This window comes from Geotrypetes seraphini, chromosome 12 (genome assembly GCF_902459505.1).
Source record: "Geotrypetes seraphini chromosome 12, aGeoSer1.1, whole genome shotgun sequence".
Classification (NCBI taxonomy): domain Eukaryota; kingdom Metazoa; phylum Chordata; class Amphibia; order Gymnophiona; family Dermophiidae; genus Geotrypetes; species Geotrypetes seraphini.
Window position 1 is genome coordinate 32,239,805 of NC_047095.1, and position 25,602 is coordinate 32,265,406.

Consider the following 25,602-nt stretch of genomic DNA (forward strand, 5'->3'; position numbering starts at 1 on the left):
TTTCTACCTTTGTCATCTGAGTGTTTTATTTTTCCATTCACTTTGGTCACAGTATATCTGTTTTCTCTCTTTTTTTCCTTCTCTCTTTGCAGGTGTCCCTATCCATTTGACATAGCTTCTTTCTCCAAGTCCACCTTCCCTCTGCATTCCTATCTATCCTGTCCAGTCTCTACCCTCTGTATCCTTGTCCCTTTATTCCCCTGTGATCGGTATTGCCCTTCTGTGTCCCTACCCCCTCTCCATCCAGCATGCTCCCTCTGTGCCTCTGTCCCTATCCTCCCTTCATGCCTAACATTTCTTCTGTGTGCATCACCTCTCTATTCTTTTCTGCCCACAACCCCCCCCACCCTGTGGCTTGCATGTCTCCTTATTTATTCCTTGCTCTTCCCCTACAGTCTGCATCTCTACCTCCCTGAGTCAATTGTTTCCCCCCCCCTTCCTCCAATCCAGTCATTCTTGCCTCCATTGTCCTTCCCCAGTCCAGCAGCACATTTCCCTCTTCCACTCTAAATACAGCAGCACCTCTCCTCCCTCCTCTGCTCCCAGTCCAGCAGCACCTCACCTCTCCCCATCTCTCCAGGTCCAGCAGCGCCTCTCCCTTCCCCATGCCCCACCCATCCAGGTCCAGCAGCACATCTTGTTTCTCCTTCCACCCATCCATCCAATCATGGCCCAAGAGCACTTCTCCCTTCCCTCAACCACACCCACCCAGGTCAAGCAGCACCTCTCGCTCCCCCCAACCAACTCATCCAGGTCCCACCCACCCAGTGGCACCTCTCCCTCTCACCTTTCCTCCACCCACCCACCTAGGTACAGTGGCACCTCTCCTCCCATCTATCCACCCAGGTTCAGTGGCACCTCTCCTTCTCCTTCTCACCTCTCCCCCACCCCCAGGTCTAGCAGCACCACTCCCTCACCTTCTACCCACCCAGGTCCAGAGGCAAATCTCCCTCCCACTACCCACCCTGGTCCAGCAGCACCTCTCCTCCACCCTACCCACCCAGGTCAACCAACACCCCTCCCTCTCACCTTCCCTCCCATGTCCAGAAACACCTTTCCTTTCCCTCCCCCACCCAGGTCCAACAACACCTCTCCCTCTTAACCTTTCCACCTGCACAGGTCTACCCACACCTCATCCTCCCCTCCTCTCCTACCCAGTTCCACAGCACCTCTCCCTTCCCTCCTCTCCCACCCAGGTTCAGTGACACCTTCCCCTCCTTCTCTCTTCCTCCCCCACCCACCTAGGTCCAGCAGCTCCTCTCCTTTCCCCTTCCCCCACCTACCTAGGTCTAGCAGCACCTCTCTTCCTCCACCACCTGATTAACAGTATGTCGCCCCATTTTCACTTACCTGCACAGCTGCCATACTGTTAGCTTAGGATTCCTTCCAGCAGCCTCAAGGCCTTTCCTAGGTTGGGCCTGCCTCTGAGGAAAGATAAATTTGCATCATTGGAGGTGGGCCTGACCTTGGAAAGGCCCCGAGGCTACCAGAGGGAAACACTAAGGTAATGCTTTGGAGCTGTGCAAGCAAGGCTACCACTGCTAGTTTGGGGGGTTGAGGGGGCAAAAGGACGGCAATAGCAGCAGTGGTATCAGCAATGGCAACAGTGGGTTGCAGCAGTGGGTGGCAACTTCAGGAGGGTGGGAAACATATGTGCTGCATATTCCAGTATATGTAGCTGGCTCAAAGCAGAAACACTTGAATATGTGGTTCCATGGTATAATAATGCCATACCTAGATGTTCACCAAATCCTGAGAGAGACCTGGTTCATGTCTCTTGACAGCAAACTTCAGAACTCTCACTAGACATAGAAAAGAGGAGAGAAAGAATGGACCTGCTGGACTTTAATCTTTTATTGCCTTTCTCAGGGGACAGGGCAAATTCTATTGTGTATGGAAAGGTAGGAAAATAAGTATCTAGTCATAGACCACACCATTGCAATTTAAATAAAAGCTGGTTAAAGGCTAGTATGAGAATGAAACATGCTATTTTTCTTCTGCTTTTAAATATTTAGGTCTCTTCTTTTGCTTTTCAAACTCATTTTATTTTACATTTCCTCCCAGGAATTAGTGGTGAAGACTCTGATAGTAGCAGGACCACATATTCTTCATGCTTACCGTATGTGCAGACCTGGCCAGCCACCAGGAAGTGAGAGTGTCTGTTTTGAAGTTTTGGGATTTGATATTATTTTGGATAAAAAACTTAAACCATGGCTTCTTGAGGTAAGGCAGTATTAACATTACATTACTGTGTATTGGCTGTGTCTAGAGTGCAAGCAAAGGATTTTGGGATATTGTATTAAACAAATCTGATCCTAGGGAATGTCTGCAGAAAGACTGAATAGCCCCTGCCCATTCAGTCTATCGAGACCTTAGAATGTCACTAAATGACTCCTCAAAGACCAGTACTTGAGATTAACAAAGAACCTTTTGCATAGTCCTGGGGAGTATGAAGGGGTGCTGAAAAGTTCTCAGCCCAACCAAGAAGGGAATGACATGGAGCCTTGAAACTTACATGTTATTCCACATATTCACCCCCAAGTTCAACACAATTGGCACATCATGTCTGAAGTTTCTGTAACCCTTCCAAAAAATACTCAGATATCTGGTCATTGGAATACTGCTCTACTTCTGCAATCACCTCCAAATCACTCAAAACTTGTTGCCCTTTCAAACTCTTTTTAAAGTTTGGAAACAGAAAATAGATGGAGTGAGATCTGGTGAGTTGGGTGAATGGTCTATGTACTGATACCCTAAATGTTTCAAAACATCCATCGTTTTGCCAGCCTTGTGAGCAGGTGCATTGTCTTGCAAAAATACTTAATTCCGCAGCTTCCCACTCCTTTTTCTTTCTTTTTTTTAAATTTATTTATAATTTTCCAAATTAATTTCCAAGTATACAACACTTGTACAGAAAGTTAGATTAAGATAATATAACTTAAATCAAATCAAGCAGAATAAAAAAAAACAACAGGAAACTAATTCTTTCTTAATCTATCTATATCAAGTCCTCAAATAATCAAATGATCCAAGATTAAATCTGAATGATTTCAAACAACAAAAATTAACAAATATTTATAAGAAAGCTGCAGATTGCTGTTGAAAGAGAGAGTAATTTTACTTCCGCTAATTGTTATATTATGTTGGTTCTACTCTTCCAAGGCGTTTGAGAGATATGAAACTAGACAAATGGGAAGGTTCTAGAAAAACATATTTTACAGCTTGGTATCTTATAACACATTTACAGGGAAATCTTAAGTGGAAAACGCCTCCAATTTCAATTACTGCTGGTCTCAAAATCAAAAACTGTCGCCTCCTTTTTTGTGTCTCCTTAGAGACGTCAGGAAACATCTGAATTTTATACCCCAAAAATTCTTCAGACATATTCTGAAAGTACATTCTCATAATCCATTCCTTGTCCGGTAGAAGAACTACCGTCACTAGGAGTGTAGCTGGGGAAGAAAGAGAAGAATCAGAGGTTTCTAGTATATTTGAAACCTCTAGTGGTCTTTCTTGTTGATTATCAATCGCTAATGGTTGTTGATCTTCATTCTTCTTAGGAAGATAATAAGCTCGAGCAAATGGTGAGATAGATTGTTCCGGTACTTTTAAAATCTCAATGAAGTACCTTTTTAACATTTCTAACGGAGCTATCAAAGGAATTTTAGGAAAGTTCAACAATCGTATATTAGCTCTGCTTTGATTTTCCATAATTTCTAATTTCTTCCTCAAAAAAATGTTATCTGTAATCAAAGCTTCCTGTATTTTCTTTGTAGAAGTTATCTCTGTTGAAACTTTTTGTAAATCATTTTTTACTTTTGGTAGATCTTGTTTCAAAATGGAAATTTCTTTCATTTGATCCTTTAATTTTTCTCCCATTTCATTTATTTGAAGCACCAAAGTTTTCCCTAAATTAACAACAAGGTCCCACAAAGCGTCTAAAGTAACCTCAGGAGGTTTAGCAATCATTGTAAAACTTAAGGGAAGCTCTAGAGGCTTCTCAGATTCCAGACATACCTCCTTTCTGCCTTGAATCATCCCCTCAAAAGTTTTTTCCTCAGGCTGGCTCACTGGGTTTAAAAAAACCTCTCCTGAGCTCACTGACAAGTCCTCACTGGCCTCTCGCGGTACACTCACCGCCTCTTCAGACATGTGGAGCTTGCAAGGAGAGCTTGTTCTCTGGGGTTGAGGGGGCGGAACCCTAGTATCGGGGCTGAAGGTGGCATTGAGCCCTGGGAGTTCCAAAACGGTGTCACTCTGCGTCGACGTTTCCAACAGGCTGCTCCTCGATATTGTCTCTCTCTGCAGACGCTGTATAAGATCATCAATAGTACCGAACGAAGGTACTGCCGAGCGTTGGGAGGCTCCGCCGACACTCTTTCCCCTTCTCTTCGGCATGTCAGCGGCAAGTCCAGAAGGAACAAGATAAATTTCTGCAGCGTCTGTTCAGCAGCTAGCTGCCGTAGCCATCTTGGATCGCTCCTTTTTCTTTCAATGCCTCATTTAATCAGCACAGCAAGTTACAATAGTATTCTGCATTAACTGTTTGTCCTCTTGAAAGATAGTAAGTCATTACACCTTCCTAATCCCAAAACACTGTGAATACACAGAGAGGCACATGAGATGTCTAAATCCAACCAATATTGTTACATTTATTAGTCCATAAGATTGTCCAATAAAGAGAAGTAATTTCTTCTGTTGTCGTCCCATATGCTAATGTTAAACTTAAACCACTCTATTATCATGGGACACACTTAAGCAAAAAAAATATACAGTGTGTTTTACAAGTTATTTTTCTGAATTGGGAAAGGAAAGGTACTACTAATTATAAACAAGCCTAAAAAAACTCAACAAGCATGGACACTGGTATATATTGTCACAACCACTATGTTGTCTTCAGTAAATGGCAGCAAATCCTTTTCTCTCCTTTGATAAAATGTAATTTTCATTCCAGGCTGAAGTACATTCTTTTACTTTAGTCGGGAGGCAAACAATTCAGAAGACTCCTTGGAAAGATTTAAGTCTCTGATCAGATCACTCAATTCATTCTGGTCAAATTGTTCACAATGTGAAGTTGTTTGGAAATCACTGTCACTGCCCCACACTTTCTTTACCTTCTGCGGTATCAGACATGAAAGACTCGTATTCTGGGAGCTGTAGTAGTTCATGGAAAGGTGGAACAGGTCTCCTGGCTGAAGGTAGATCAGGGTTTTTCAGTTGCCTCCAAACCAATGGTACTCCAAATTTCAGGCAGCTTCTCTTTCTATTTGTCCACTGGCACAAATGCTCTGTACAAGTTTTGCTTATTTGATCTCCAAGCTTAACACCAAAATAACCTACATATGCTCTTTTTACAAACCTAGAAATAGGTTTCCTACTTGCTTTCAGTGTGTACTCCCCACAAATATAGCAAAGTACATTGGGATGATTCAAGCAGCTCTGTCTTGAAGTAGCCATAACCTCTACAGTGTTTGATCTGCAAAAATGAAATGGTATCAGTGGGAATATACACACATCTCCTATACGATCATAACTATTATACAGTTAAGTTACTTACATTTTACAACATAAGAAGAACATAAGAAGTTGCCTCCACTGGGTCAGACCAGGGGTCCATCACGCCCAATGTTTTGGATGTAAAACTACAGTTGGAAATATGTAAACACTCTCACTATATCTGCTGCTTGTACACAAAACCAGAAACCAGGTAACAGAAGACAAAGTTGAAAATCCCGTTAGAATTTAAATCTATGTGCAACTGTTTTAAACCTTTTACGAAGGTGCGTTAGCGGTTTAACGCATGTAATAGCGTGCTAAACCGCCGGCCGCGCTAGCCGCTACCACCTCCTTTTAAGCAGGCGGTATTTTTTTGGCTAGCACAGGGGTTAGCGCGTGATGAAAAGGAGCCCCATGTTTACATGTACATTTTTACACATAATTATGTGATATAACAGATCAAAGGCGATTTTGTCATTTGAGCTTTACATTTTTATGCCAGTGTGCATTATAGGAAAGAAAGTAGATGAATAGTTGTGAAACAAAGGTCGCATTATACACCAAAAAAGTGGGTAATTTAAATACATAAATTTCCCATTCAAAAAAAGAAAGTTTGTTTCTGCAGAAGAGATCTTTTAAATAGCGGTAAAAAAAATTTAATAAATTCAACCATATCTTAGAAACTAAAGCTGATGTAATCTATCCAATGCAATTTTCTGAATCAGCACCCCAGATATAACCCTAGGAACAGATCAAAAAACCTAAGGCACCAAGAAAAGGGTTTTTTTTTTTGCCTGTGTAATCAAACTATTTTTAAACCTTGTGTTATATATTTCCAAAAATTCTGAATTTGGATGGAACCCCCCCACCCCCATATTAGTCTGGTTGTATCATGGGCAAGCCACAGGGGTATCCACCCCATCCTGTGATAGTTATAATCAGTAAATAATTGTCAATTGTGGCTAGTTTGTTTCAGGGCTCCTTTTACTAAGGTGTGCTAGCGTTTTTAGCGCACGCTAAAGATTAGTGCACGTAAACCACACGCTAAACGAAAACTACTAACGCAAGCTGTATGGAGGCGTTAGCGTTTAGCACGTGCGGCATTGTAGCGCATGCTAAGCGTGCGCTAAAACCGCTAGCGCACCTTAGTAAAAGGAGCCCTTATCGTCTTACTACATCTAGCTATCATTTTCTAGAATAAAAATTTAAGAAATAACTAACATTCAAAATTCAGTTCAGCCTGAGTGACACAATCTAATTATTAAAAATATATAGGACATAAAATAAGCACAGACCGTATTTCTTGTACCTTGACCTTATTTTTTTCCAAAAATTCTTCCTAAGGAGCAAGCACAATGGGTTTAGGTGAGTCACTGGCAGCAAGCTGCCTTTGGCAGCTAAGCTTGTCTTCATCACCCATCTGTAATGACACCAATTGAGCAGGGTTGAAATGGGAAATTGCAAATGAGAAGAGGAAACACTATAGAGTAGTATATACAGTATAAGCCCATATTTTTCTCTTTCAAAGTGTTCTGTGCAAGAACTGAAATTGTGAAAGCTCCACAGTTCTGGCTCAGCCATGGACAGATTATTTCTTTGCCTTTTCTCTCTTGTTGGGTTCAATCCTGTCCTTTAAGCCATATCCTCCAGAACAGTTTGTCCAAAGTTCAGGTGTTCACAGAAACATACCACCAGATAATGCTACTGAAAATTTCAGCAAACTGCCCCATTACTATCTAGACAGCACCTGGGCTGTCTGGGGTAGAACTCGGAAGTTACTGGATACCATTAATATTCAATGCTATTGACCTGATAGTAACATAGTAACATAGTAGATGACGGCAGATAAAGACCCGAATGGTCCATCCAGTCTGCCCAACCTGATTCAATTTAAATTTTTTCTTCTTAGCTATTTCTGGGCAAGAATCCAAAGCTCTACCCGGTACTGTGCTTGGGTTCCAACTGCCGAAATCTCTGTTAAGACTTACTACACCCTCCCAGTCATTGAAGCCCTCCCCAGCCCATCCTCCACCAAATGCCATATACAGACACAGACTGTGCAAGTCTGCCCAGTACTGGCCTTAGTTCAATATTTAATCTTATTTTCTGATTCTAGATCCTTTGTGTTCATCCCACGCTTCTTTGAACTCACAGGACATAAAATCACTAGGCACATCTGCTCTGCCTATTTTCCTTTCCTGATCCCTTGTTCTCTTTGGGCTCCTTTTACAAAGCCGCAGTAGTGATTCCCATTGCGGCAATTGCGACGAAGCCCTGTTCTTTTTTTTCTCTCCTATTTTTTTACAGAAGACATTTCTTATCCTCATTGCCTGCAATTTCTTGATTGAAATATTTTGATTTGAAAATAGTCTTCAGATATGATTGCAGGCCATGATGACTATACCTGTAGACCAGAGATGATGTGGCTGGATGTGCCACATGATAACTATTGACTAGTAATTTGATTGTGTTTTTTGTTATTATATTTTAAGTTGTTTCAATGTTTTATGGTCAATGCAATATGCTTTCTAGAGCTGCTTGGTGAACTGTGTTGACACAGTGCATAGGAAAATGGGGCATGTGATCTGGAGAAAAAAAAAAAGATTTTGATTTTATTTGTATTATTTGCCTTTTCTAGTACCAGACAGATAAGAAAAGGATACATACCAGTTTTGGAAATTCTGAAAAGTTACAAAGTCAAGACAATTCCTTGCTGGGCACAGAAAGAAAGTACTGAAATGGAGTACGACTGATACTCTTTTTGTAAAGAGGGAATGAACTATGTGCATTTTAACACATTTTTAATAGAAATATTGCTCCTGGTGAAGCTGTGCTACTCTCCAGCAGGAATCAATGTGCTGCCAGATTTTTAGCAGTAGACATGTATGCATTAGATTAAATTCAGTAGGTGTATGTATACAGTCTGTGAATGAAATGGAAGACACTAATGGACTGTCTATGATTTCTTCTACTGTGTGTGCTGAATATCTTTAGTAGGATGTTACAAATGTTTTTCTTTCTTTGGTGAATCTCTCTTGAAAACCTGCTTTTAAAAATAGCTTCTGTATGGATTTATTCTAATTTATTCCCTCTTGAAACAAAAAAAGGTGGTTGAATTAACCTTTCAGTGTTCTGAGGCCAATTCTCTGTACTTTCTGCTTTATGATTTTTTTGCAATAGATTAATCGAGCTCCAAGCTTTGGAACAGACCAAAAACTAGATTATGATGTAAAGCAAGGGGTGCTCATCGATGCCTTAAAACTTCTTAACATCAGGTAACATATCCTTCTAATTTTGGTTCTTTATTTTGTATGGTAGTTTTCATGTTGGCCTAACTTGTCACCTGATTGATGGACAAATATGAAACAGGCTAATGTATTTTTAGTTTTTCATTTGATAAAGTTTCTAATTCTCTCTTTTAACCCACTGGCTATTTTATCTGATCTGATTTGTAAGTTGATGTCTCTAGTAACTCGTACACTAGCTGGAGGCAAGGTGCAATTCTTCCAAATAAGCTGTCAAGCACATAACAGATGGATGTAACCAGTAAATGCGCAAACAGAGTACAGTCAAACCTCGGTTTGCGAGTAACGCAGTTTGCGACTGTTTTGCAAGATGAGCAAAACACTTGAGCAAACTTTAACTCAGAAACCGAGCGTTGACTCAATAAGCGAGCATGTCATCCCACCCCGGGAACTGGCTTTATTAGGGGACACTGTATAGTTGTGGCACACAAAAATGTGATGTGCATAAAACCGGGTTTGGCAGCTAGAAACGCCGGCAAAAGTTCCAGCTTTTACTTTCAGTTTAGCTGGAACTTTTGCTGGCCTTTCTAGCTGCCAAACCCGTTATTATGCACATCACATTTTCATGTGCCACAACTATACAGTGTCCCCTGATGAAGGCATTTTTTTTTTAAGTTCAATCAGTTTTTTATTGAATTTTTGTAAACAGTACAAAACACAGAACATAGAACTACAAAAAAGTATTGCAGCAAAACATATATTGAGCTACATGTCGTGCATAAACTGGTATTAATGGTAAAGAAGATCTAATATACAATCATCGAAATGATCTAAATGCTCATAATACATTCTGACAGCTATATAACAGATTATGCCGATTTACAATAGTTTAAGACAGGGCCCCACACTTTGTTATAGGTGTAACTGGAGTTAGTCTTTTCAGCAGCTAACGACTCATATTTAGAAAAGAGGCACACAGTATTCCACCAAGAATTACAATGCAACATTGAAAAGTCCTTCCAATTGGATAAAATAGTTTTGAATGCTATAAGTATTAGACATTTAAGCAATCTAGCTTCATATTTATCCATTCGACAATTTTTTAAGGCACTGGCACCATAAATGACTATAGCAAGTGATATATCCTCATGGAGATGTAGGATCTGACTAATGATGAACCACACCTCCGTCCAGAACGGTATCAATTGAGTACAGTAATAAATCATGTGATCTAGGGTACCCACAGCAGTCATACATGACCAGCATTTATTTGAAACAGTAGTATCAATCTTAGAGAGTTTGAGCGGTGTCCAGTATGCTCTATGATATAAGAACAATACAGTATGCCAAATAGCAGTTGACTTTAGTGCTTTAAATGAAGTAAGCCAAATTTCATTCCAATTATATTGTTCTACTGGAACTGAAATATCATGAGCCCATATATCATATAACACTGTAGGCGGAGTATAGGTATTTTTATGCAATAATTTGTACCAAGCCGACGCCTGTCCTTTAGCAGAGTCAATGAGTGTAGACCATTGTATTAAAGTAGGGATATCAGTTGTCAGCTTAGTCGTCTTGAGATGAGTTGAAAGGCAGTGCTTTAATTGAAGCCATTTATAATGGTGAACTTGCTCCAGGTCATATTTCTCAACTAGTATTCCAAAATCCACACATTGAAGATCTATTAATAATTGATCAATGGACCATATGCCCTTCCTTCGCCATGACTTCCACTCAATATAGCGACCTTGAATCTGTAAACATGGATTACGCCATATAGGAGAACTAGTAGTATCATTCCATTTTATGGGAGCAATCTTGTCTAATTCACGTAAAGCTGTTATAGTAGAGGAGAGTATTAAATTGGTACTCGAGGTATTCTCTTTTTGAGCAAAGGGAAGAAATTTAAGTTTTTCCTCTGGTAACAAGGCACATTCGAAACGCAACCAAGCCGGTTGCAGTGAATCAGTGGAATCGTTGATCCATTTAGATCCTTGCCTACATAAGAAAGCTAAATGATAGTCATACAGGCTGGGAAAGTTAACCCCCCCATTTTCCTTGGTACATTTCAATTTCTTTAAAGCAATACGGGGGGTTTTTGCATTCCATAAAAATTTGGTCAGTGCAGTTTCAAATTTCTTATATGCTGCAGGAGGAAACAAAAACGGTATCATAGACAATATGTACATTATTTTCGGTGCCAAAACCATTTTGATGGAATCTAGTCGGCCCCACCACGACAGTTTCAAAGGTGACCATCTAGAAGTGGTGTTATTAATGACGTCCATTATATAAGATATGTTAAAGTCCTGAGTTTCATCCATTGAGACTCCAAAATAGACTCCCAAATATTTCAGTTTAGTAGGAGCATACTTCAGGCCCATTGACCTCACTTCCTCACCACATGGTAATCCAGTAAGCGGCATAACCTCGGATTTTGATAAATTGAGTTTATAACCAGAGACCGATGAGTATGTAGCTATAGTGCTCAAAACAGCTGGAACAGAATCTAAGTGAGTGTATATTTGGACATCATCCGCATACGCAGTCAGCTTGAAATGTATACCCGCTAGTTGAAATCCATTTATAGAGGAATTAGCTCGTATAGCAATTAGTAAAGGTTCTAAAGCTAAATTAAACAATAAAGGTGACAGTGGACAGCCTTGTCTTGTTCCTCTTGATGGCCGAAATGGTGTTGATAACACATTATTAATGCGAAGTCTGGTAGATGGATATGAGTACAATACTTTTATCATTTGGAGAAAGGATTCATTAAAACCAAACCATAACAATACCTGAAATAAAAATGACCATTCCACCCTATCAAATGCCTTTTCTGCGTCTAAGGCTATTGTGACATATGGCAAAGAAGAACCTGAGGGAAGTGATATATGTGAGAATAAGCGGGAGTTGTCGCTTGCTAGACGCCCTTTCATAAACCCATTTTGATCTTGATGAATTAACTTTGGTAATACTAGCTGCAATCTAGAAGCCAAAAGTTTTGCATACAACTTGGCATCAATATTTATCAGTGACAGGGGTCTGTAGTTTGAAACATATAAAAGATCCTTGTCAGGTTTTGGTAGTACAATAATTAAAGCCTCTGTAAAGGTACCCATAGCCAGGCCTCGTTCTATAAGATGGTTCAAGTATTCTAACAAAAATGGTAACAATGTGTCTTGAAAGGCCATATAGAATTCCACTGTTAATCCATCTGGGCCTGGCGCTTTACTCTTGGCCATGGAGTTTAGGGTCTCTTTGATCTGCGAAAGGTCCAATGGTGATGATAAAATTTCATTATCACTCACGTCCAACTTAGGACCAATGAGACTTTTTAGATACCTCTCTATGTCGGATGCTGTCGGTTCTTCCGATTTGTAAAGATCAATGTAGAATGAATGAAATTGCTGACAAATTTCCTTGTCAGACATTACAAGTTCACCGTTAGACATTTTAATGGCTGGTATGGATGTTTTTTCCATCTTCAGTTTTAAATATTGTGCTAATTGATGACCAGCCTTATTGGATGTAGCGTAGTAATGTGACGCTTGTAGGAGAACCTCAGAAGCAGCTGCAGTACTCAAAATAAGGTTATACTCATAATGCTTTTTATTCTGATCCATTTGAAAAGTCATGTTGGTAGGGTCAGTAATACAGGCAGATTCCAAAGATGATATACAGGATTCCAACTCTCTTAACTGTCTGCGACGGTCAGCTTGTTTCTTAGCAGCATACGAGATGATTATTCCTCTAATAAATGATTTAAATGCATCCCACGTGGTCTGCCAAGAGGTCTCTTCTGCTCTGTTAGTGAAATACTCAGTTATATGCATATTTACGTGTTCTTTGAATGAGGGATCCTGCAGCAAAGAGGAATTAAATCTCCAAATATTAGTAGTTTTTGATATAGTAATATCTTTCAATTCAAGGGTAATGGCTGAATGATCTGAAACAGATATAGGATGTATGTCTGCTGAATCTACTTTATGCAGTAAAGAATAACTTAGTAGAAAAAAATCAATTCTCGAATAGGAGGCATGAGGATGAGAGAAAAAAGTATAGGCCTCATCGTTTTGATGATGCAGCCTCCAGGGGTCTACTAGTTTCAGCTGATATAAGAGATCCTGCAAACAATACCAAGCTTTGGATTTCCTATATGAGGTCTTAGATTTCCTATCTTTCTCTGGGTTTAAAATCAAATTGAAATCCCCAACTATAATTATTGGCTGAGATGCTACAGAGCTGATATCATTGGCCAAAGCTTCAAAATAGGCCGGGCAGTCCAGATTAGGAGCATAAACATTGTAGACGTGAATAATATATTTCCCAATTTCTAGTGTGACACGGATCCATCTACCTTCCATATCATGGGAAGAGGAGATTATTTTGATGTCATGCCTTTTTCTTATTAAGGTAATAACCCCATTCTTCCCACCAATTGCCGGGGAAAACAGTGGGGCAGATGCCCATTTCGGGGTTATTTTTTTTGCCTCAGTGTCATTAAGGTATGTTTCTTGATAGAATACGATATCAGGGTTGTGCTGTTCAGTGTAGCGTAGCAGTTTCTGTCTTTTCACCGGGTTGTGGAATCCTTTTACATTTAAGGAAAAACATGTTAATGACATTGAAATACATCAATAAAGATACAGTTTGAGCCACAATAGAGTATTATAGATGTCAGAGAGTCAACAATCCAGTTATTGAGAGGATACCACCTGAAAGATAGTAAAATAAGTTCTGCACAACCAGAAACATCAGTAACTGCAATAACACAATAAACTGTAACTACAGTGGAAAAAACACTATGGGTCAGAAAGCTGACAAGAGAGATAAGCCTAAACAGCAGGCTCCGCCAGGACAGGCAACATATAATACATTGACTTCAATATCCTAATGATAAAAGATTGAATTAGTAGTGCAATAATGGACAGCAAAATACTGTGAGCAGAGCAGAACAAGTACAATGGAATATACTGAATAAACAGCACAAGAAATGCATTCCTATTAAGTTTTATCAATAGCAGTGGGCTTTACTTGCTCAATAAAATCAGCGAGTTCTGCTGGGTTAAGATAATCTTTAGTAGAGTTATTATAAGTAACTCTAAGTCTAGCTGGGCATAACATACCAAACTTAGCACCAATGTTTTTCAGCTGTGGTCTGTATGAGAGCAGCAGCTTTCTTTTCTTTGCAGTTTCTTTGGCTAAATCCGGTACAAACAGAATTTTGTTTCCTTCAAATGTTATGGGAGAATGCAGTTTCGCCTGTTGCATTATTTTTAGCACTTGTTGATGCCGAAGCAAGGTAACCAATATAGGTCTGGGGTATTTCTTGTTAAAGATGTTAGGCTGTGGTAGTCTGAAGGCACAGTCAAAATCCAGCTTGATCTCGTCGTTCATCTTGAGGAGTTGAGGTAGTAGGGCAGCCAGGAATTCCACCAGGTCACAAGCCTCCCGACCCTCCGGGAGGCCTAAAAGTCGGAAGCTGGTCCGCCTCGCGCGGTTATCTGCATCTTCAAGCGCTTTTTCCAGCGCTGCCACGTGGTTTTTTTGCTTAGACAGCGATTTTATTGACGATTCTACTGCTGTTGTTCTTGTCTCCAGAAGTGCAGTCGAGGTTTGCAACGCTGCTAGCTCTTCTTTCAAAGCAGCGAAATCCGTTTTCAAATCCCCTACATCTTGCTTGGTTTCTAGTAATAATTCTTTTATTGAGCAAAGTTCACTCAATATGGCCTCCGTAGCCGCGGCTGCCGCGTCATCGGGCTTGCTGGCGTCTGCCTTAGTCGGCGTTGTTGGTTCAGCGCTTTTGCGCTTATGGGGCTTACCGGCAGACATTTAAACACCCGATGTAGGTAAGTGCGCTTTTGTTAAGGCAGGAATGAAGTCTTTTTGATTGTTTTTCGAGCCTGAGCGAACGGAGCTCTTGCATTCAGCTACCTAGCTCATCGGGCTCGCTAGCGCCCCCCGATGAAGGCATTTTTGATGCAGAAACTTGGATCCTTGTTGGGACTTTATTTATATTAAAGTTTGCATTCGGGGGGGCGGGGGGGGCGTGTGTGTTGTGCAACTGCGGGAGAAAGTAGGCATCTCTCCTGCTGTGTGTGTGGATTAGCAGTGTTGGGTGATTGTGTGACACGGCAGGAGAGAATGGGCATCTCTCCTGCCGATTTTCAATGTGGGGTTTGTTTTTTTAATTTTAATTTGCATGGTGGGGTCTGAGCTTTCAAACTTTACTTTCCTGTCAGTGCCTGAGCCAATTAGCACTCGGGCACTAATCAGAAAGTAAGGCAGGGGTGCCCACACTTTATGGGCTTGCGAGCTACTTTTATAATGACTGTCAAAATGATCTACCAACAATAAAATTTTAAAAAAACACAAAGCACACTGAAAGGCAGAGAAAATGTTAATTATTCATATTCCGGGTTTTTTCAAAGAGGTCACGGCAGATGACTCTATGCAATGTCACCTCAGTAACAAAATACAAAAATAGACAAATACACCCCCTCCCTTTTTACTAAACCACAATAGTAGGTTTTAGCACAGGGAGTTAAGCTGAATGCCTCGTGCTGCTCTCAATGCTCATAGGCTCCTTGCACTAAAAAACGCTATTGCGGTTTAGTAAAAGGGAGCCATAGTGCAAAATATAGACAGCAGATATAAATTCTCAAAACAGACACATTTTGATCACTAAATTGAAAATAAAATCATTTTTCCTACCTTTGCTGTTTGGTGATTTCATGAGTCTCTGTTTGCACTTTCTTCTTCTGACTGTGCATCCAATCTTTCTTCCTTTCTTTCAGCCTCCTGTATGTTTCCTCTCCTCCAGACCTCATTCTCTCCCCCAACTTTTTCTTTCTGTCTCCCTGTTCCCCCTTCTTTCTGTCTCCCTGTCTGCCCCCTTTCTTTCTTTCTCCGTGCCCTCCCCCAAGCCACTCAGTTTGCTGCCAAAGCCATCAGGGAACAGCCCCCAAGCCACCGCCGTCCCAAGCTTTCCCTGCAGAAGCGTCATGCTGACCAGCATTCCGCTCCCTGACGTCAATTCTGACGTAGGAGAGGAAGTTCCGGACCAACAAGGCATTTCTCCTCATTCCATCTAGCCTGAGCCCCATCTCTCCTTGATCCAGCATTTCCCTTCTGTGTCTGTCAGAATTACCATTCCATCTATTTTCCAGCATCACCCTTCTTTGTGTCCATCTCACCTATATCCCTATCTCACCACTTTTTCAGAATCTTCATTTGTCTCTGTCCTTGTCTTTACCCCATGTTCACCATTTGCCCTTTCAATGTCTTTATCTCCCCCCCCACACACACTTTTTCAGCATTACTTCTATGTCTCTATTTCACCTCCTCTTCATGTCCCCTCTGTATCGCTATCCTTATTCAGTAGGTCCTGCTTACTCTTTCTCTTCTTTGTGTCACTATCTCCATTTTCAGTTTCCCCCCCTTTTCCTTTGTTAATGCACCCTGTAGCCAGAATCTTTCCACCCTCCCTCCACTCCGGCCCAGCCCAGTATGAAATATTTCTTTTTGTTTCCCTCCCCTCTCTCTTCTCTCTCTCTTCTGCTCCCTCACCCACGAGTCTCCTTTCTACCTGCACCTGGCAAAAACCCCCTGCTCCGCGGCTCTCTTAAGCAACTCGTCAGCAGCGGTGATCAAGACAAGCTGCCGACATCGAGGCCTTCCCTCTATGAGTCCCGCCTTTGTGGAAAAAGGAAGTTGAAACAAGTGGGACTCGCAGAGGGTAGGCCCCGACGTCAGAAGCTTGTATCGATCGCTGCTGCTGAGTTGCCGAAGAGAGCCGCGGAGCAGGGGGTGTGGCTGGAAGCAGGTAGAAGGGAGAGGGCTGCTGGAAGAGGTAGAAGTTCCGGAGTATGACACCGACCCAGGCCAGGATGATTTCTTTTTCAGGCTGTTGCTGCTGCCGCCGCCACGCCATCATGCCCTCCTTCCCCCCGAAATGACAAAAAACAGCCTAATGCCCAGCGTCGGCGTCTTTGACGTCGGGGAGAGGAAGGCTGATAGGCCCGGTAGATCGGGACGGCAACACGAGTCTATCACAGAGCCCGGGATGGGCTCTGCGATCGACTCACGTTGCCTTCCTGAGCTACCGGTCGATCGCGATCGACGCATTGGGCACCCCTGAAGTAAGGCTACAACAGCTCAGACCTATTGGCAAATTTTGATTGTATATGTGGCACAACAAGGTTAGGGAATCACTTGACGATGATAGAGAATCTCTCGGAGTGCTTATTTTATTATTAATGACCTCATTGTACTACATTTGCATAGTAGTATTGGAAACTGCTAAAAAAAACTCCGAAAAGACCACGGTAAGTTGTTTTGATAATCTGCTGCTAAAATACATGCACACTAAACTGGCTGGAACTGGTTTAGCGATCATGTTAAAGGCAACCTTAAGTTTTGAGAATCTTTCTCTAAGTGATTAGTGCAGAAACACTTAGGGGCTGATTCTATAAACAGTCGTACTCTCACAGCCAATCAGGATGCACGTTTTTATTTTATTTATTTATTTCAATTTCTAGACCATCCTCCCCGAAGTTCAGAACAGATTACATAATGACTTTCACAATGCAGAACTTTCATAAAAGCTAAGGACATGACTGATCATAAGGTGGTGGGTACAAAGGGAGAAAAGATGTTGAAATTTTGCAGAGAATAAGGTCAAGATTGGTCATTAAATAAAGGAGTACATAGGGAGGTTACAGAAAAGGAGAAGGCAGTCCATCAGAGTCTGTTTAGCTGAAGAAGAGGGTCTTCAATGCTCTTCTGAATGTCATCAATGAGTTTTGAGATCTTATCTGGTCGGGCAACTGGTTCCAAAGCTGAGGGATGAAATGACTGTATGAGCATTTCCAGGCCATTTCCATCTGGAGAGATTTTCCCTGGGGGATGCACAGTTATCTTTCCGTGGCTGGGATGAGTAGAGCCTCCTAAACTCGCCCAAGGCTGGGCGTGGGCATAGCTTCACCTGGAAGTGGTCTTGGGTGAGTTTAAATGGCCCTAGGTGTCTCTCTAGAGCTGCGGCAGATGCCTGAAATGTAGGCCAGCAAAATGCTGACCTACATTTCAAATCTTAAAAGTAGACATGGCTGGCTGAGCTGATCGCAGCAAGGGAATCTCTGATCAGTTGAGCTGGCAGAACTCCCCGAAACTATGGCTTTGGAGAGACCTGCTGGCTCATCTGATCGGGGGAAAAATACCCCTGCTACAATCAGCTGAGCCGGCTGTGGCAGAGCCCCCCCCCCACCTATCGCTGAAATTGGTAATAGGGTTGCCCACTCCCTCCTGCCGCTGATCGCCCCACTCCTGTTGAAAGCCCCCAAAGAGTGGCAGGAGGGATGCGCACTCCCTCCCTCCTTCCATCAACCACCCAACACCTGACCCCGATACCTGCCACCTCCCCTAAACAAAGAGTGGCAGGAACGATGCCCACTCCCTCCTGCCGCTGAATCCCCGACACCTTCCTAAATGAAAAGTGGCAGGAGGGATGCCCTCTCCTTCCTACTGCCGACCCCCCTATATCCCCAACACCCTCCTAAATGAAGAGTGGCAGGAGGGATGCCCACTTCTTCCTGTTGCTAACTCCTAAACCCCCAACACCCTCCATCATAATTGGCAGGAGGGATGCCTACTTCCTCCTGCTGCTGGCCCCTTTGATACCCTGACCCCCCCCAACTGCTGACATTCTTCCAAATCTCAAGACCCCACTCTGGCACCCCTAAGCCCACCCCAACACCCCATACCCACTGTACCTTTTTGAAGAAAGGCTAGCCTGGTGGGATGCCTACTCCCTCCGGCTGGCAGGCTCGCCTCTTCAAAATGGTGGGCCTTCCCCTTCCCGGTGCATCTCGGAATGCACCAAGGAGGGGCCTAGGCCCCGATTGCTCAGATGCCTAAGGCCCCTCCCATAGGATGCCTAAGGCACCTGGGCCATTTAGGGCCTTAGACCTCCTTCCCAGTATATCTAGGGATGCACTAGGGAGGGTCCTAAGGCCCCGATTGGCTCAGATGCCTATGCTCCCGCCCATGGGAGAAGCCTTAGGAATCTGTCCAGTCAGATTCTTAGGCCACTTCCAGTGCATCTTAGCGCTGATCCCCCTTCTGACACCCCAAGATATCATCTCATATTCCGATCCCCCTCTTGACACCCCAACACATCAGCTCATGGCCTAATTACACCCCCCACTCTAACACAGCCATAGGGTCTTCTATCCCCTTTCTAAATAAAGCACCCTCATCAAGACACATCCCTTCCTCTTCCCTCCCCAGATCCCCCTGGAACATACCTGAGATCTCTCACCAAAAGCCATGCAACTGAAAAAAGTGAAAAGACAGAAGCAGATATCTCCCTGGTGGTCTAGTGGTACCCAGGTTGCAACTGAATTCTTATGCTGTCACCCAGGACTGTGCCAGGATCCAGAATGTCTGCCATAATCCCTAGTGGTCATCTGCCTGTACTGCTTCAGTCATTTTGGATCCTGAAACAGTCCTGATACTGAGGTGCCAGATGCCATCCGAGTACCACTGAACAACCAGGTAGACCACTGGTAGATACCAGGAGAATCAGGGGGGTGGGGAGATAACATAAAACATAACATAAAACTCACTTTTATACCGCAAATACCGCTAAGTTCTATGATGATCGGGGAAGGGGCTTTTCGATTGGGGTGACAGATTTAGAAAGGGGAGAGGGATGGCATTATGACTGTGTGTGTATATGTATAGGAGGGGAAGGGGTGGGAATCGGGCCTTGAGTGTTGGGGTGTTGAGAGGGGGGAATTAAGAAAAACCTTTAGCTATCCAGCTTTTTCTGTATCCTTTTCTTGATAAAGGATTTTTTTTTTAGTTCCAATCTGTTTATTATTATAAAAACACACAGATACAGAAAACATACATCAACTTGTACAGTTCACAAAAGTCATGATGAAACTGAAGTACAATATAGCAAACAAATCATTTTTATCTTTATTTTAACATTTAAATATGGTTTGTGTTTTAGGGCAAGTGATAAAAGGAGGAACTTGGCTAGGCAAAAGGCAGAGGCACAAAAAAGACTCTATGGTCAAGGATTAATGAAAAAACTTTCACCTACTTCGTCTGACTGGGAAAAGCAGCGCCACAACCTGGAAAGAAGGAAAGTGGAACTGGTATAAAAGATTTTAACAAAGCTACTGCTTCCCTGCTTCTACATTCAGTTTGTCAGTTTTTAATGTCCTACTTTATTGATTTTTAGAAAGAAAAACTGGCACAAGTGCGTAAACAGATATCCAAGGACGAGTACGAAAGCAGACACTTGGGGAACTACAGGTAATAATGTGTCCTTAGTGTTATTAGAAATCATTTTATTCTGAGATGACTAATTTATTATGTAAAATCAAAACTGAGGTGATTACAGTACTCCCCGAGATTCGCCGCAAATCTCCAAAAACTGCGAATACGGTTTTTCATGGGGGAGCCTTAAGAGGGCAGCGGGAGAGGGCAGCAGGAGAGCAGCCTGAGCGCTGCGAGTGCAGGAAATCACTCACGGTATGCTCTGACCGCCTCTTCCTGCACTAAATCGAGCCTTATCCAATCAGGAGCTGCATGTCAAAGCAGCTCCTGATTGGATAAGGCCAAACTTAGTGCAGGAAGAGGCGGTTGGAGTGTGCCGCAAGTGACTTCCTGCACTCGCAGCACTCCGGCTGCTCTCTTCTGCCTCTCCTGCTGCCCGCTCCTTGTCGGTGGTTCACGGTCAGAAACTCCACGAATGACGGGACCGTGAACCACTGGGGGAACACTGTATACCTTATTCCTGAGAGGAATTGTGACTTTTCCTCATTTGGATGGAAAATGTCATAGGTGTAGTTTGGGGGGACAAAGGGTGGGCTGTGACACATTAACATATGCATTTTCATATATATATCTCATACATACTGAATTTGTTTAAGGTTATCTCAAAATATAGACCAGATAGGAACCCAGTTTATTGGACAGTGAAGATTTATTTTTTTCACTGAAATGAACCAGCACCAAGGGAAGTTTTTCTTATGGTGCCCTCAATCACACCCCCATAAAATAGCAAGGGGAGTACAAAATCATTCTCCCCTTCCCTTCACTACTGCAGCCTTCTCTCTCTAACTCTCTGAAGCCCAGCTCTTTCTCTCCTTCATTAGCTAGCTTTTCTTCTTCCTCCAGTACTCCAGTATTTTTCCCAAAGCGTTCTAGTGTGAACCTTAGAAATGCACAGGCTCTAGATATAGAAATGATGTATTTGGGAGGCAAAGTGGCTGACAGTGTCAACAATTAGTTTATATTCCAGGATACCATCTTCAGATGGGTTGGTTCTGTGTATTCCATAACAGTTACAGGAAAGAACCTCATTCTTTTTTAATTTTGAAATTAACATAGTACATATATTAGTGTCAAAAAATTAATCTAGTCTATACATGGGAGGAAAAAGAATACAAATAAAGAGAGGAGATAAAACACAGATAGAGAAACAGACAGACCCCCCCCCCCCCCGAATCTTAGTTTGGCCCATGTGCCTAAGGCCCCGCCCATAGGAGGGGCTTTAGGCAACTGGCCAATTCCGGCAATTAGGCCCTAGGCCCCTCCCTGGTGCATCCCACAATGCACCGGGAAGGGGCAGGCCCGCTATTTGGAGGAAGGTAGGTCTGCCAACCGGCCGGAGGGAGGACCTGTCCAGCCAGCTAGGGATTAAGGTTAGTGGGAAGTCTGGGGGGTCCGGGGGAGGGCTCGGTCAGGGGGAAGGGGTTTGGGGGGGAGATTGTCTGGCAGGAGGGCTTGGGCTCCCTCCTGCCAGTGAGCGGTGTGGGGGTTTGGGAGAGGGCTTCTATCCAATAGGAGGACTTGGGATCCCTCCTGCTGGTGAGCAGTGCGGGGGGGGGGGGGATGTTCTGTCTGGCAGAAGGGCTTGTGCATTCTCCTGTCAGTGAGAGATTCTGGGGGGGGCATGTTTCTGTCCGGCAGGAGGGCTTGGGCTCTTTCCTGCTGGTGAGCAGTGTGGGGTTTGGGGGGAGTTCTGTCGGCAAGAGGGCTTGGGCACCCTCCTGCTGGTAATCACGGGATTTGGGGGGGTTTCTGCCAGCAGGAAGACTTGGGCACCCTCCTGCTGGTAATTGTGGAGTTCAGGGGGGTTTCTGTCAGCAGAAGGGCTTGGGCTTCCTCCTGCCAGCAATCGCGCAGGTGTTGGGGGAGAGGGGGTGTTCTTCAGCAGGAGAGATTAGGCATCTCTCCTGCCGCGATCATTGCAGGGAGGCGGAGGGATGATTGTAACAGGATTCTGTAACCGGCGTTGTTTTTAACAGACGCTGGTTACAGAATCCAGCTTTTAGGCGAAGGACTGGCCCCTCCTTCGCCTTTTTCAGAGAGGTAGTGTTTCCATTTGTGCCTCAAGTATTTATTCATGCAACCAAACAGCGACATAATAAAAGACAGGACCAATAAATGTAATAACAAAAATGCTTAGGGATATGTGGAACAATGTTTTAGAAAGGACAGCCAACTTAGAATTGTTTATTGTTTACTGTGAGCTTCTGTACTGCTGCTAATGACTGGGGAGTCAATTCAGAGCGGTTTATAAGGAAGTCCAGGTCTTTCATGTGCTGATGATGAACATCCATAGATGTATGTTGTCTTAGGCTTCCATGACTGGTGCCATGATTGTTGAGGTTGTCCAGGTCTTATTGCTTTTGAGTAAAAGGAATTGATGTTTCAGCACAACGGCTAAAACATCGTTTCTATTTACGAAGAAACGGCAAGACCAGACAACTGCAACAATCAAGGGACATGGACATCATTGTGGAAACATAGGAGCATCTGTGTTATAAAAGAGCCACATAGATATCCATGTGGAATAACATAATGGATAGAACAGTAGGCCGAGAGCCAGGGGACACTGGTTCAAGTCCCACTACAGATCTTTGTGCCTTTAAAAACAAAACAAAACTGAGAGTCTTTCAGAGATAGAAAAATATTTATTGTACCTGATTATACATTGCTTCAATAGCCATCGAGCTTATATGGAAACTCTCAGGTATAATAGTTATTTCCATTGCATCTATGCTAGACTGGTCCAGAACAAATGGGTTATGGCCATCTATCAGTAGACAGAGACAGAGAAAAAATAGTACCAAGAGCTTTGCATTTTAAGGGTATTATGCAGCCTGGCATGTTATGTATATTTCTCTGTCTCCAAGCAGATGGTGGATGGACTGTGCAGTTCCTTGGTGCTTGTCTGATAGCTCCTGACCTAGTTAATTCCAGGTGTCAGTTGAATAGCCATATTTGGAAAGACCAAAGGTCCATCATACCCAGTATCTTGTTTCCAACAGTGGCCAACCCAGGTTTACGTATCTTGCTAGATTCCAAGTAATAAAACATTTTATGTTGCTTATCTTAGGAGTAACCAGTGGATTTTCCCAAGCCATCTCAATAATGATTTATGGATTTCTCTTTTAGGAAATTATCCAAACCTTTTTTAAATCCTGGTAAGCTAACTGCTTTCACCATATTCTCTGGCAACGAATTCCAGAGTCTAATCACATGTTGAATGATGAAATATTTTCTCTGGCTTGTTTTAATCTACTATTTGGTAGCTTCATTGCATGCCCCTTAGTGCTAGTATTTTGGGAAAGAGTAAACAAATGATTCACATCTACCCATTCCACTCCAATCAGTATTTTATAGGCCTATATCATATCTCCCCTGAGCCTTCTCTTTTCCAAGCCGAAGAGCCCTAGTCTCTTTATCCTTTCCTCATAGGGAAGTCATCCCATCTCTTTTATCATTTTTGTCACCCTTCTCTGTGCCCCTTCTAATTCTGCTATATCTTTATTGAGATGCGGTGACTAAAATTGCACCTAGTAGTCAAGGTATGGCTGCACCATAGAGTGATACAAAGGCATTATAACATTTTCATCTTTGTTTTCCATTTCTTTCCTGATAATTCCTTTGCTCAGGTTATAGTCTGAACTTTGTTATTGAGCTTGAATGACACCTGGTGCTTCTGGGTCCCTCATCCCTCAGCTTGGGCGTCACCTGTTGGTGCTGGGCCCCTCTCACCCTCTCCTCCAGCTCTACTCCTGACTTCTAAGGTGATTTTGGAATATGAAATGAGGCAAATGTTTATGTGAACTTCTGTGTGTGTCAGTCTTCTGAAGAGCAAGTATGTAATTACTTTTCCTGCTCCTAGTTTTATGCCATTGGGGTAAGTTGCTGTTTTTTTCTTGCTTGCTGGTGGACATGAAGCTTCTGCTCCTGTAGTTTAAGTGTGCTTTGAGTTTTTAATTGCTGGTAACCAAACAGATTTATGCCATTGCTCCCTTTACAGTATTTTTATATTTTCAGCTTGACGGTTTCTTTTCTCCTCCCAGGTGTTGTTATCGGGAGGGCTGTTTTTATTTTTCCCACCATCAGCTGCTTCAGAGTGTTGGCGGTTTTCTTTTCGGCTGTGTGGTCAATCACTTCTCAGTCTATGGTGAGCTGATTTTGCTATGTTCATTTGGTACTGGCCTAAGCTTAGTGTGTTCACTTCTAATGTTTAAAAAAAAAAAAAAAAGATCTCATATTGAGCACATTTTCTGTCTGACCTGGTCCATTCCAGTTATGCAGCTGGCAGTGCAGCAAGGTGTCTCACCTACACAGTTCCCGCACTTCTTGCCATTTGGTTTTGTATGTTTTCCCTGTCTTTTTTTTAGCTAGCGGTGCTCAGCTAAATTTGCTAATTCTCTCCTTAATGTGACAGCCTTTTTGTGTTGTGCAAATGCAGCCGTTCCTCTCCTGGAGTCTTTAGTTCAGTTTTGTGCTGTTTTGATTTAGTACTAGCATAATTCTTTGGCTTTCGGCTGAGCTTCTAGACAGAGCTTTAGATGCTCTGAGCTTGTCTCGTTGCTTTTGGCTAGTGCTATGGAACTATGTTGTCCTGTGTAGGCTTATAGCTTGCATATCAGAGATCCTGTACAGGTGTCATTCACATGGGCTGTCTGTGGTGTCTTTCTCCTATTGGCATTTACTTATATAGTCTTGTAGTAATATTCCAGCTTCCTCATATGCATAATGTCAGCTTTCTTTTAGTTGCATAGGCTCAATCATCTTTTAGGCTACATGCTGTCACTGTCCTCCTTTATGCTGTGCAGGGACAGTCTCCTTGTAGGCTGTTTAGAGGCCTCAACCTCTTGTGGGGCATAGAGGCACCTATTTTTTTAGGCTCCATAGTGTGCTGCCATATTGATTGGATGGTGGGCTCATCCTTATCTGCGGTGCTGACATAGCATTCTTCTAGGTAGCATGGTGGCTAAAGCCTTATAGGCTGCGTAGGGGTAGCATGCTTAGCTTGTGTTCTGACAGGTGGTATCCTTAGAAGCTACACGGTACAGTGTTCTTTTATGCTATTTGATAGAAGCATCTGTGGCTGTGATATTGTGGCAAAGCCATCATATATAGCAAAATAGTAGTCTCAATATGCTGCAGGGTGGCAGTCGCCTTTTTGCATTGCTAATAGCAGCCTCTTTATATGTGGCATATTAGAGGTCTTCTTATTTGTTACCCCAGTGCCAGCTTCCTTATATTCTACATAGGAGCAGCACCTTTACATTGCATGATGGCAGTCTTCTTATCTGTTACATGGTAGCAGCATTCTTCATTGCTGCATGGAATAAGCATAATTATATGCTGTTTGGTAGCAACAATCTTATCTGCTGAATGATAGCTGCATCCTAATGGGCTGCACGGGGCAGCATCCTTTCTGCTGCATGGTACTGACACCCTCCTAGGCTATGCATTGGCGATAGGCTCTGTAGTGGCAACATACTTCTCTACCCTGCTATACAATGCCAATTCC

The 25,602-nt window shown here is 42.8% G+C and overlaps 1 protein-coding gene across 5 annotated transcripts in view; it reads left to right on the forward strand.

Annotated features, from left to right (window-relative positions):
- TTLL7 (tubulin tyrosine ligase like 7) overlaps positions 1-25,602 on the forward strand; it is a 262,594-nt gene that overhangs the window by 78,161 nt on the left and 158,831 nt on the right. For all 5 annotated transcript variants that reach the window (XM_033916629.1, XM_033916626.1, XM_033916627.1 and 2 more), the window contains exons 10-13: positions 2,065-2,223; positions 8,677-8,771; positions 19,762-19,909; positions 19,996-20,069. In XM_033916629.1, the coding sequence (XP_033772520.1) occupies positions 2,065-2,223; positions 8,677-8,771; positions 19,762-19,909; positions 19,996-20,069 (476 nt within the window). The remainder of the gene's footprint in view (positions 1-2,064; positions 2,224-8,676; positions 8,772-19,761; positions 19,910-19,995; positions 20,070-25,602) is intronic.